Source organism: Eulemur rufifrons, chromosome 28 (assembly GCF_041146395.1).
Source record: "Eulemur rufifrons isolate Redbay chromosome 28, OSU_ERuf_1, whole genome shotgun sequence".
Taxonomy (NCBI): Eukaryota; Metazoa; Chordata; class Mammalia; order Primates; family Lemuridae; genus Eulemur; species Eulemur rufifrons.
In genome coordinates, this window is record NC_091010.1 from 13,116,497 (window position 1) to 13,129,042 (window position 12,546).

Here is a 12,546-nt window from a genome sequence, read left to right on the forward strand (position 1 = left end):
TGTGACTCTCACTCGGAAAGCCCACTTCAAACTGCAGCAGGCATAGAAGAGGAGGGACAAAGGCCAGGCTGGCCCCCACCTCCACTCCCCAAGAAGCCGCTGAGCCCCGCCCAGCCATGGGTACCAGCTGCTCTCCGACTGGCCTTGGGTCTCCCAGGGGAGGCAGATGGAGGGAGGCCAGCCTTCCCCTTTAAGAGCATCCTGCTGCCACCCCTCCCTTTCCCCAGAGGCGAGCATCAGGCAGGGCCAGAGTCCAGAGAAAGAGCCGGCAGCTCCAGGTACAGCCTCCCCTGGTCCCGCTCCCCAGGGTCGGTGCCTTCCTCCCCAACACCGTCATGTCCTGCTGCTGGGGGCTCCCCAGCCCCGCAGGACAGACACCACTAGGAAGGGGGATAAGGTTGCTGCTAGGAATGGATGGCAGGGGCCTTGCAGGGAGGGGCAGGGAATGGTCTGGGGAAGGGACATGGATGCTGGCCGTGAGCTGCTGGCCTCCTGGGCGAGGACAGGCTGGATGCATGGCACAGGGCAGAGGAGGTGGTGAAGTGAGAGGAGAAACAGGTCCCTCCCTGGCTTCTTCCATTTGATATTTTTGTGACCTTGGGCAAGTTACCAAACGACCCTGTAATGTGGGCTCTCCTGCCACGTACCTTGCCTGCGCCAGGCCCCAGGTGTGAGGCTGGAGGGCCGGCAGCGGGGAAATTACTCAACCCAGGCCTGCACTGACTCTTCGGGGCCCAGCTCAGAGCCCTCCTAGAGGGCCAGCAAGCAGCCAACCCACTTGCCTTCCTTGAGCCTCAGTTTCCCTAGCCAGGGAGCCAGGGTGGGCCTTGATCTATTTCTAGACCACACAAGTCCTGAGGTCTTTCTTGGGAAATGGCTTGGTCCAAAGACCACACTGGCAGGAGTCCTGAGGGGCTGAGGCTCCCACCCAGAACACACTGTCTCTGGGTATGGGCCGAACACACCACACACTCCCTCCCTGCCCCTTCTGGCCCTGTGTCCTAGCAGCTGAGCAAGTGGTATCTCCTCCTCCCTTCCCTGCCCCCTGCCATTCCTGTGCAAAGGGCACGGGGGCCTGGCGTGCAGCACTGGCAGCTGGAGCTTTCCATGCTGCTGTCAAGTTTTCCAGAGCACAAATGAGACAGGAAAGCCAGGAACAACTGACTGGGTCCCCGGGGGCCGGCGGAGGTTGGGGGGTGTGCAGTGGCCTGCTCCAGACCTGCCTTCAGACCCTGTGCCAAGGGGTGTAGGCAGGGACCCAGTCCCCCAGGGCCAGGGCTTTGGGAGGCATCTGCAGCCCCCTAGGAGCCTATTATCTGGCATGAGTCCCATAGGAAAGAGCCTGGGTCCACCCCATGTGACCTTGGAAAAGTCATCTAACCTCCCTGAGCCTTGTCTCCTGCAGGCCAGGGTGGCAGCCCCTCAGGGTCCAAGGGGATAATGGCATGAAGCCTCCGTGCTGAGCTTGGCTGTGCCCAGGGCTGCTGTTATTATATGATCACTTTTATGGCTGGACAAGCCTGGGCCAATCACAGGTCTAAGCTGAAGCTTCTTCCAGACCAGCTGGAGGCTCAGCTCAGTTCTAGGCACCTTCAGGACCCCGTGTTGAATAAGGCTCAGCTGCAGAGTCCTGGGCAGGGAACACAGGGCAGCAAAGCCCCAGCCCAAGGGGGCTCAGCCCACGGTCTCCTGGGCAAGGGGGTGGGTCCCGCTGAGCAGAGAGAGGGAGTGTCTGGGCTCTCCAGAGGGCAGAGGGGACCAGAGCACTGTCACTAACTTACCCAGTCCCTCCTTCCTTCCCCTTGGGGGGTGCTGGGTGCTGGACACCCCTCCCCAGGGGCTATATTAGCCGTGTGAGTCACGGTGGACCCACTGGGAGGCTGCGGGCGGGCGGGCACAGTGTAGGGTTACAGTCCATTTATGGGCGCAGCCGAGGGCAGATATCAGTGTCGATGGCATTCGCTCCCAGCTATTCTTAGGAGCCTCTCAGGAGCTCCGCACAGCCTGGCTGGGCAGCAAGGGACGGAGCAGGCAAGGCTGGGGGTCGGGGGGCAGGGGCAGAGGTGTGGGCTGGGGCGCCGGGGTGTGTGAGTGCCCTCACACTCAACTCTTTCTGTCCTTTGTCCACAGAGGCGGCCGCTGTCAGCACCAGGATGTCTTACAGTGTGACTCTGACCGGGCCCGGGCCCTGGGGCTTCCGTCTGCAGGGCGGCAAGGACTTCAACATGCCCCTCACTATCTCCCGGGTGAGTGCTCACTGCCCACAGCCTGGCACCTGAAGGGGCGGGGCACGCTCGAAGGAGGGCGTGTGTGTCCATCTGTCTGTCTGTCCTCTCTTAGGCTCTCAGAAAGCAGAACATGCCCCATCCACAGTCTGGGGTCTGGAGCTGGACTGGTCCCCTGGTCTCAGCTGCAGCTGTTTGCCCACCTGAGCTGGCTGGCCTGTTGTAAGTGCCAGACACCATGGGCAGGTGGCAGGTGTTTTGAACAGTGAAGGAAATGATGAGTTTTCAGGGTGGGCAGACAGGCAGCTGGACAGAGAGCACAGCACCTTCCTAATCCCTTCCCTGGCAGGGTGGGCTCAGGGTGCCCCCAAGCCTGGAGCATCTCCCCAGAGGTGGGCAGCTGCTTTGGAAAGAGAACATTCCTAGCACGGAGAGGGCAGGTGACGGGCCGGTGAATGCATGGACAGACAGACGGCTGGCGCTGGCTGCCCTGCTGCGTGTGGGGCTGGGCTGGACTGGTTACTGGGCTCCAGCACCCGCTCCAGCCCAGACCTCCGCCCACTGCTGAGGGACCCTGCACAGTCTGCCTCTGGGGCTGGGCCTTCCTCCCTCACCTGCCCAACCTCCTCCTCATCCACTGTGGCTGCTTTGCCTGCCTGTCTGCCTCACATCTTGTTCCCCTGACGCGTGTCTGGGGATACGGCCCCTGTGATTGGGGAACAGCACTGCCCGGCCGGGATGGCACAGAATATGGGGCTTGTCTGGGTGACTCTACTGCTCAGCTGAAGACAGTGATGGCAGAGAGGTGGGAAGCGAGACATGCCCGAGAGGGAGCTGTCTAGGAGCAGGCACTGTTTTAAACACCTCTGTGGCCCCAGCACCTAGATGGTAGTAGGCGCTTCGTCAGTATTTGTCAAAGAGACTCCCTTGCAGTCACTGGCAGAGCTGGGGCTGAGGGCCCCGAGGTTCAGAGTGGACTGCGGGGCACGCAAGGGGCAAGGAGGACCCTCACCTGGTGGCTGAGTCCTGGCAGTGCTGATCTGGGCCCGAGGGGGAGGGGGAGGCCCCTGCGCTGTCACTGGAGGGTGGTGGGTGGGCAGGGGTGCCTGGCTTACTGCCCACTGGGGGAACAAGGAGACAGTTTCTTCCCCAGGGCAGCAGAGACTTGCCGTAGGCCTGGGGGTGGGGGGGCGGTGGGTGGGGGAGGCAGTGAGGTGCCCGGCCAGGCATGGCTGGAAGGTGCTCGGCAGAGGGGCCAGGGACCAGGGCTCCCACTGGAGGAGCAGTCTCGGTCTTGGAACTTGAGGTTCCATTGGTACTTGGGGGGGGCCCAAGAAGTAAAAGCTGCACCGAGGGATGCCCTGGGAGCCTTGTAACAGCGCAGAGGCCACATTCCTGCAGGCTGGGTGCTGGGCTGGCTCTCCGTCCTTCAGCTGGAGACGTGGCTTATTCTGACCTGGAGTCTCCACCCCTCCACGCCAACAGCCCTGGACAGCACAGGGTCCCATACTAAAAGGACACCTTGCTTGGTGATGTAGTGTCATGTGGGCATTTGAGCCCCAGTGGTCCCCCCACCCTGCCCAGTCCCCACCTCACGGCTGCAGGTATCCTCCCTGTACAGGTAGGGCCTCCATCCTCCTCTCATGGGCCCTTGGCTTCCTGTGCCTGGGACTGAGCCCACCTCTCCCCCAGCCCCACTGTCCTCAAGGCCCCCTGCCCCATCTTTGCGGGTACAAATTAGCCACCGGGCTCAGTGGCACTCAGGATAGCCAATGACCTCACCCAGGGTCTATGCGCCATCTGGCTCCAGCCAGCCAGGGGCTTAAATGGCAGCACAGAGGCCTTAAGCTAGATAACAGGAGGAATGTCCTTACTGCAGGAGGGGGTGTATTGGGAGGTACTGGATCCAATGACTGGGGGGACTTTTAAAAATAGAACCTGAAGCTCAGGCAAGGTATCGGGGGATGGGTGTGATGGCCTCTCGGTTTCCTTCAGGGACACACCCCAAATCACCTAAGGAGGCTGGGCTGGGTGCTGGAGCCCTCCCCAGGACTTGGAGCCCCTTGACAAATTCCTCTGGTGGAGCCGCTGATACCCTGCGCTCGGGCGTCCCAGGCTCGGTGCTGCTGGCCAGGCAGGCCCCGTGGACACACAGCGCTAACAGGCGCTTGCGTGGCTGGGGTATTTCCTGCAGGGGCTCACAAGGACCCTCCACACCAGGAACATCCCCCTGGTGGGAATTCGGGGCCAGAGTGCTCTGGAGGAGCCCCGCTCCCACCCCAGCCCCCTCTGGCTTCCCACCATGGGCCAAGTGCCCAGCCTGAGCCTCTGCTCCAGGGCGCCGGAGGCAGTGGCACTGTGATGGATGGATTGGCAGAGGCAGAGCTGGCCCTTCTCAGCAGGGTCCTGCCACCCTGGGCACATTCGCTGCCAGCCTGAGAAGGTGGTCAGGCAGGCGGGCTGGGACGATCGCCTCACTTCGGGCCCAGCAGACTGAGGCTCATGGGGCAGAGGTGGCCATGGGTGGAAAGGACTAGCAGAAAGGCATGTAGTAGGGCCTGTCCCCTCTCAGCTGTCGGCGCCTGCAGGCTGGGTGGCTCCCGTACCCACCCCCCCATGGCCCACAGCATCAACCCTGGGGCAGGGGCAGCCCAGCAAGGCCTCCCCTCAGTGGGTCTCAGCTTGAGGCACACAGACAAGGGGGCTCAGGAGGGAGACTGGGAGCGAAGGGTGGAGGGAAGCGCCTTTATTTATCCCAGACAGGTGTGTCTGGGCCTGCAACATGAGCTGCCCTCTCAGCCACCCTCCCCGACCCTGCTGCTTCTCCAGAAGGTGGGGAGGGTGGGAGCAGCCTGAGAGGGAGCAGCTCCAACGGCCCAGCCCCTACCCCTGCCCCAGCAGCTGGCCAGAGGCTGGGACTGTGGTCTGGGGCTTTGGCCCTCAGTGCCTGTTACGCCCCGGCTTTATGGAAGAGGCATGTGCTTTTCTTCGGCTCTGCTACTCTCAGCTGTGTCACCTTAGAAAAGTCAGTTTACCTGCTCGGCCTTAGTTCTCTCACCTTGAAAATGGGGATAGTTGCACATGAGTGAGAGCGCTAGCAGGCACTGGTGAAATGCTTTCCACCTGCTGTCCCCGGGCTGGTTGTGAGGCTGGGGGAGTGGTGTGGCCCAGCCCGGCCCAGAGGGGCCCGTCCTCTGCTGGAGGGCCTCCAGCCCTAGGCCTCCCCCAGCACACCTCTGCCCCTCTGCTGGTGTTGGTTCCGGTATTTACCGGACTCTCCCAGCTACAGTGGGGACAGAGGGTCTCTGTGGGGGGAGGGGAGGGGGACGGGCTGAGACTATTCTGGGGTATCTGTGCCGGCAATTCCTGGAATTTCAAGGCTGCTGGAGCACAAAGTGCTGGGTTTTGGGCAGCGCTTAGCAGTGCTGACAGGCTGCGCTGTTTATAGCCCCACTGAAGGTCAGGCAGGCCGCCCAGGGCTGCCCCCAGCATCCATCTGTCAACAGGGGAAGATAGTGGCAGACTCACAGCTGGGAAATGCACTGTTAGAGGTCCCCCAGGCCAGGCCTCCCTCTGCCCAGAGCTGTCTCTGACCCTGTGGGCTCCGAAGGGAGCAGTCTTGAGGCTGGCTGGGTCCTGGGAGCGACCTCGGCCCTCAGAGGCCCCTGGGCAGCACACAAGGCAAGGACAGCTGCATGGCAGCCCCAGCTCCCTGCGCTGAAGGCACTCCAGGGCAGCCCAGTTCCCTGGGTCTCCTTCCCCCTCTGTATGGTCCCCCCATCTAGGGGCTGCCCTTGACCATGGGGGGCCCCCATCCCCCACACTGAGCCCTCCCACTCCCAAACACAGCTCCTCCGCCCCTGTGGGGCCAGGCTCCACCTCCACCCAGGACCATCCTAGGAGGCATGAAGTGGGCCTTGCTGGGGCCCCCTGAGAGCCAGTGCCCACGAGGACATTTACTGGCCACTCTCGGGACACAGCTGGAGCGGTGGCCTGCACTGGAGGAGGGGAGGCAGTGGGGAGTCAGCAGGCCAGGGGGCCGTGGCCCCTCGCTGTAGACACAGGGAGGGGGTTGGCATGTGTGGAGTGGTGGGGGCCAAAGGCAGACGGCTGAGAGTGGGGCGGGGGTGGGGGGGAGATAGCAGGGGCAGAACCCACAGTCGCTTCTCAGAGAAGTTTGGAGGTGGAGAAGGGACAGGAGGACAGCAGTAGCCCGTTGGAGCCTCGAAGGAGGGAGCGGCCGTTTCTGGAGCACGGAAGGGACTCTGGCTCATTTATCAGCCAGGGGGAAACAGAAGGTTCCAGTGCGAGGGTGAGGGATGGGGCAAGGCCCCAGAGGAGACCAGAGGGGAAGGTAATTTAATCATAGGATGTTACAATGCACTTAGAGCTCCCCGTGGGTGGTCGGCCTCAGAGGGCCGGAGGAGGAGCTGCTGGAAGCTGCCCCACCCTGAGCATCAGCTACCTGCACTCAGCACCCGCCCGCCACACCTACACTGGCAGATCTAGCAGGGGCCTGTCTGGTTTGGAGCACCAGGAGTGATGGCTGGAAAATTCTGCAGGCCCAGCTGCCCTCCCTGCTGCCAGCGACCTGGGGAAATAGGAGCAGAGGGCATGGGTGCACCCAGAGCCCCGGCTGGCACCTTATTTCCCTGGGACCCTGGACAGAACTTTTCTCCCCTCCCCCCGACATCCAGGCCCCTCTAGGGACAGCAGGCTGGCTCCGAACTGGTCAGTCAGGGCTGGCCCCTCCCCCTCCACCGTCTGCCAGCTCCGGATCTTGTTTCCTATGGAGCCCGGGGACGTGGCCTGCCAGTCTCAGCCCCGCTGGCACCGTCTGAGGATAGCACTTGCGCTTCCTTGGTTTGGAGCTCCCCTGAAACTTTCTCAGCTCCACACCCTTCTTATATAATACCCCATTTAATAATGTAATCCCCACGACAATCCCAAGAGAAAGGCATTGTGGCTCTTTTGACACTCGAGAACTTGGAGGCTGGCACTGCAGCCTGGAGTCCCGCTCATACCTAAGTCTGTGCTCCTCCTGTGCTCCCCCTTGGGCACACGCAGGTGGCTCTGCACCAGCTCTCCCTGGGCCACCGTCTGGGGTGCCCTAAGACTCGGTCCAGCAAGGCAGAAGGGCTCCTGGGGGCTAGGTGGCTGATCCTGGCTTCCAAACACCTGGAGCCTGTCTCTGCACGCTGGAGACAGGAGCTCGGTGCCCCCACCCCGAGGCTGCTCTAGGCTCTGCCCAGGGTTGGGTTCCCAGTTTAGAGGGGGCCATCAGCTGGAAAAGACTGAAAAGTGAAGCAGGAATGAAACACTCATTCAAAAGAGGCATTTAATTGCTCAAAAGGAAATAGAAAGATCTAAGAAAACCAACCCTCCAAGGATTTGGGTACTTTGGGTCCTTTCTGGGACACAGCAAACAGAGGAGGGTGGAGTTTGTCTGACTGTGTCAGAGACATGCAAAGGTCATGCCTGGACTACACTCCTCGTGAGCCCTGGGCTCTGGGCACGGGTCCGAGGGTGCCCACTCCCACCCCTGCCCTGGCCGGGGCAGGCTGCTCCTGCAGTGGAGGGAGGACGTCCAATGGCCCTTGGTCATCCTTAGGGTCCCTGCCTCCGTCCCAGCTAAAGCACCTCCCTATAAGAGGCTGTCAGCACCCCAGCCCCCACCCTGCGGGGTGTTGGGCCCTGCTCAGGGCAGCCAAAGGCCAGGCCAGCCAAGCTCTGATGAGCAGCACAGCTGCAGGGGAGGGCGCCAGGGGCAGGCAGGAGTCAGCTCGGCAGCTCCCCTCTGGGAGGTCTGGCCACTGACGGGTGCCGGGAGCCTGGGCTCTCCCCCAGGAGCAAGGATCACCCCAGCCCACACCTGAGGATGAGGGGCACCAGGCAGGACTGGGCAAGGGGAAGTGCCAGAGACCCAGCGGGAAGGATTGGCGTGAGCTGGCCCATGACTGAGGCAGAAAGATGTCCCCAAGGCAGCTCCAAAGGCAGATCATTCAGATGGCCCTGTGGCAAGCCCTGACCTGGCCCCAGCCTCTCTTGGCTGTCATTCTGGTGCCCTTGCTCACGCTGTCATCATGATCCTCTGGGCACAACTCCCGTCCTTCCTGGCAGCGTCCCCCCTGTGGCCACAGGCCCCGACCTTCTGCAGCACCCCACCCAGCTCCCTGCTGCAGGGTGACGACCCCTGTAGATGAGTAGAAGCATCTAGGGCGTCCTGCTGCGGGGAGCCTTGCTGTGGGGGGTGTCCTGCCATGGGGGTGACCTACCATGGGGGTGACCTGCCGTGGCAATGTCCTGCCGTGGGGGAGCCCCATGGGCCGTTCACTAGGACGGTACAGGCATTCACTGCAAAACTCAGCCTGAACGCGAGCGCGCCGGGCTCTGCGGCTTTCTTTGAAACACCTGGACGATGAGACGGGTGGATGCGAGCACACAGGGCCGGCGTGGCGGGGAGCAAGTTGAGTGAAATGTTACGGTACAGCCGTGGTGCTGGGTATCTGGGTGTTCACTTTAGAATTCTTTCAACTTTTACTGTTTGAAAATGTCTGTAATAAAATGTCGGAGCTAGCATAGCCCTGCACGGGAAGCCAGAGAGCTGGGGACAGTGGATTTTCTGCAGAAAGGCCTGGCTGGGCAGCTCAGCTTGCCCGCAGGAGGCCCTTCGGTCTAGAACAGGGTTGTTTTCCTTCAATGTTGTTGTTTTTTACTCTTTGTCCAACCTCTACACAGCAACACACTCCTGTCATCATTAGAGGCTCCCTGTGGCCGTGAATTTGGGGGTAGGGGCTGTGTGTATTTTGAGAAATCTAAGTAACTCTAAGATGCCCCCGTGGAGCCTGGCATGCAGGCTGCACTTCGCAAGCCAGTCGCTGTGGCTTCCTGACAGTCCAGGCATTTGTTTCTCTTGCCTCATCTCAGCAAATTTGGGGGCTGGGGGAGGGATGCTCTGGGCACAAGGCGGCCAATATTTAAGAGAGCACCGCAGCCCCTAGGGCTGAAACATCAGATTAATGGCAATTGGAGAGGGCTGCCCTGGTCTTGCTGTTATCACCCACATTTGTGGGGCAGTGTTGCTGTGACTGGTGATGCAGTCACTTGGAAACAATGTAGTTCCTGCCGCCACCCCCATAGAGCCCATCTGGACTGGAGACTAGTGGCTGTAGGGTACCCTGGTTTGAAAAGGGGTTCCCTGTGAGGGGCCTGGCAGAAGGCTCCTGTCCATGTCTTTAAGCCCAGGAGCCCAGGGCCTGGCCAGAGGCCCACCCAGGCTTGGCGCCTGGAGCAAGGGACTGTCCCCAGGTCCTTTCTAGGCTCCTTCTAGGATGGTTCTCAGGCCCTGGCCAAAATCTGGCTTTTGCCAGCATTAGGAGCTGGCCTTGTCCCTGGGTTATAGCCAGAAAGGTGACTGGGATGTGCCCAGAGAAGCCAGAAGAACTGGCTGGTGGGCATGTTGGGGCAGCAAAGCCAAGGGACACCCTCCAGCCACAGCTTGGAGGGGTTCCAGAGCCTCCTCTTTCCTGTGATGTCCCTGGGGTGGGGCCTGCATGGCATTCCTCGTGATGTCACGGTGATGGGGGGGGCTCCAACATAATGTGGTGGGATCAGGTCACAAGATTGTTCTAGGTGCTATCAGCTGCGCCGGCATTCCATATGATGTCAGGGAGGTAGGGTTAGGGAGTCTCTCTGACACTCCATGAGGCACCTTTAGGGGTGGGGCTGCTAATGTCACTAGGGACAGACCATCAAGCCATTTTAGATGATGTCACTAGGCCCTCTGGAATTTTGCATCTCATATGATATCACTGTGGGTGGGGCTATTACTGGAGGCCTGGCATGCAGAATTTGGCATTGTGCATGACGTCACTGGGAGTGGCTTCCCAAATAATGTCTCCAGGGTGTGACCCTCCTGAGATCTCATGGGAAGTTCCCGGCGTGGCATCTCAATCGCATTCTGTGTGATCACACTGGAAATGGGGCTCCAGACTCTACATTCTGTGATGTCATCAGGGTGCAGGATTTGGAAACTGGCCCCCATACTGTCACTTTCCCTTTTAGAGGTATGAAGCTGGCTGCAGAGCCCTAGGCCCTACCCCACTTCCCAGCTGACCTTGCTCATCCGGCAGGGTTGTCAGCTCCCTCTGCCCTCTGCACACCTGCCACGTGCACAAAGCACCTGGAACTAGGGCACTTTTGTGTGGATGCATTTATCCTGCCCACTGGCCTGGCAGTGTCTCTGGGGTGGTGCTGAGTCTGAGCTCCCGCGTCTCCCTAACCTCCATGGGTTTGCAGAGCGCAGGGATCACAGTAGGCTAACCAGTGTTACAAACAGCCCCCAAATCTTAATGACTTAGCACAGTGAAAATGTCTTACTCATGCAATGTCCAGTACAGGGCTCCTTAATTATCTCTCCTCCAGGCAGTGACTCCAGGATCCAGGCCCCTTCCAGTTAGCAGGTTAGCCGCCGTCCTCTCCATCCTCTGTGTCCCATCAGCCAACAAACAGAGAGTGCAGGTCGCAAGGACGGTTGCTAGGCCAGACCTGGAAGTGGCGTGCATTGCTCCCACCCTCATTCTGCTTGCCAGGGCTACTCCCATGGCTGCAGTTAGATACGAAGTGCTAGGAAATGTGGTGGCCATGTGCCAGGAAGAGGAACCAGGTTTGGTGAGAGCTGCTACTGGCCACAGTGAATGAAAGACAAAATGACGGCCTCTACAGGATGTCTGCATATGACTCTTCCCTAAGGACTGGCCCATCCTCAGAACCACCTCTTTATACTCACCCCCCTTCTGCTGTCCAATCAGATCACTCCAGGCAGCAAGGCAGCCGAGTCCCAGATCAGCCAGGGTGACCTCGTGGTGGCCATTGACGGCGTCAACACAGACACCATGACCCACCTGGAGGCTCAGAACAAGATCAAGTCTGCCAGCTACAACCTGAGCCTCACCCTGCAGAAGTAGGTGGGGGCTCTCCAGAGCCCAGGGCATGGGCGCTGGCGGGGGGGGGGGGGGGCACAGGAGGGGTTGTCCCACAGCAATTGCATGGCAGCCCTGTGCTGCAGAGCCATGTGGAAGGTAAGGACAGTCCTGGCCCAGGTCATTGTCAAGCACCCAGAGGCAGACGTTACGGCCTCACTTTACGGATGAGGCTCGGTGAGGGTGGTCCCGGTGCTGCCAGCACGTTAGGCCTGGGAGCCAGGGTCCTCCTGCTTCCTCTCTGCTGAGGTGGCCTCCCAAGGACATAGCAGAGGCCCATGGTGCTGACCAAAGTGCCCAAGGGCCCTCCATCCTGGTCAGACCAAGGCCTTCTTGCGGTGACCCACACCCAGCTCCCTCTTGCTCTCCTCTCGCCAGCCCTGCCCAGGCAGGAGCCCCTGGCCTCAGGGGACACTTCCTCACTTGGTCCCATTTTTGGTTTCTCCAGGTCAAAGCGTCCCATTTCCATCTCCACAACAGCACCCCCGGTCCAGTCCCCTCTGCCGGTGATCCCCCACCAGAAGGTAAGTGCTGACTGTCGGTGACGGGTCTGCTCTGAGCCGTGGTTCCTGGACTGCAGCCCCTGGCCTGCCTGACCTTTGGCCTGTTCCATGCCTGCTCCTGCGTAGCTGACCGTGGGGACGTGGGCAGGCCCTCGGGAGAGGCGTTCAAGCCCCTCATGAAACACTCATTGTGGTGGGAAACAAGCTTGGGCAGCAGTCGTCTCAGGAGAGGGGTCAGCCTCCTGGCCAGGCAGGGGACAAGCTTCCAGAAGGCTCTCACCTTCATCTGCCCGAGGGGGATGGGCTGGGGCTGACTGGCCGAGGCCCCAGCTTGAGCCAACCACCCCAGGAGGAGCTCCCAGGCGGGAGAGGCCTGCTGGGCCTCAGTTTCTCCTCCACACAGGATTGCTCCTTCTGATTTCCACTTCCCCACCTGCCCTCCCCACTGCACAGCCCTACAGCCCAGCACACGTGCTGGCGGTGGGTGGCCTCAGACTCAGACATGGGGGAAGCCAGCCATGGCCCCAGACCTCACTCTGTGCCTGGGCCCTTCCCAAGCTCCCTCTGAGCAGCTCAACCCGAGGCCCCAAAGCACAGGAGGCCCAGCCCTCACTCCCCCAGCCACTCCCCCTGGGTAACCTCAGGCAGATTGGGCAGGTGGGGAAAGGGAAGAAGAGGCTGACAAGGGCGGGTGGGTCACAGACCGGGGAAGTGGCGGAGGGCCGCTTGGGAGATGCTTGCAGAGGTGGACAGAGAGGCTCAGTGCCAGCCACCTACTTCCTTGGCTTCCCCTCCTGCACCCCCACCCCGCCTGCCACAGCCAGCCCGGGACAGACT

The 12,546-nt window shown here is 61.0% G+C and overlaps 1 protein-coding gene across 10 annotated transcripts in view; it reads left to right on the forward strand.

The window, feature by feature from the left end:
• The first annotated feature begins 221 nt into the window (after window positions 1-221).
• Window positions 222-12,546, forward strand: part of LDB3 (LIM domain binding 3) — a 60,184-nt gene continuing 47,859 nt past the window's right edge. For 5 of the 10 annotated variants that reach the window (XM_069460201.1, XM_069460202.1, XM_069460204.1 and 2 more), the window contains exons 1-3: window positions 2,154-2,246; window positions 11,036-11,187; window positions 11,655-11,730. In XM_069460201.1, coding sequence (XP_069316302.1) covers window positions 2,154-2,246; window positions 11,036-11,187; window positions 11,655-11,730 — 321 coding nt within the window. Of the gene's footprint in view, window positions 279-1,971; window positions 2,032-2,130; window positions 2,247-11,035; window positions 11,188-11,654; window positions 11,731-12,546 lie in introns of those variants that run through there. The other 5 variants (XM_069460206.1, XM_069460208.1, XM_069460210.1 and 2 more) reach the window with 2 other exon arrangements.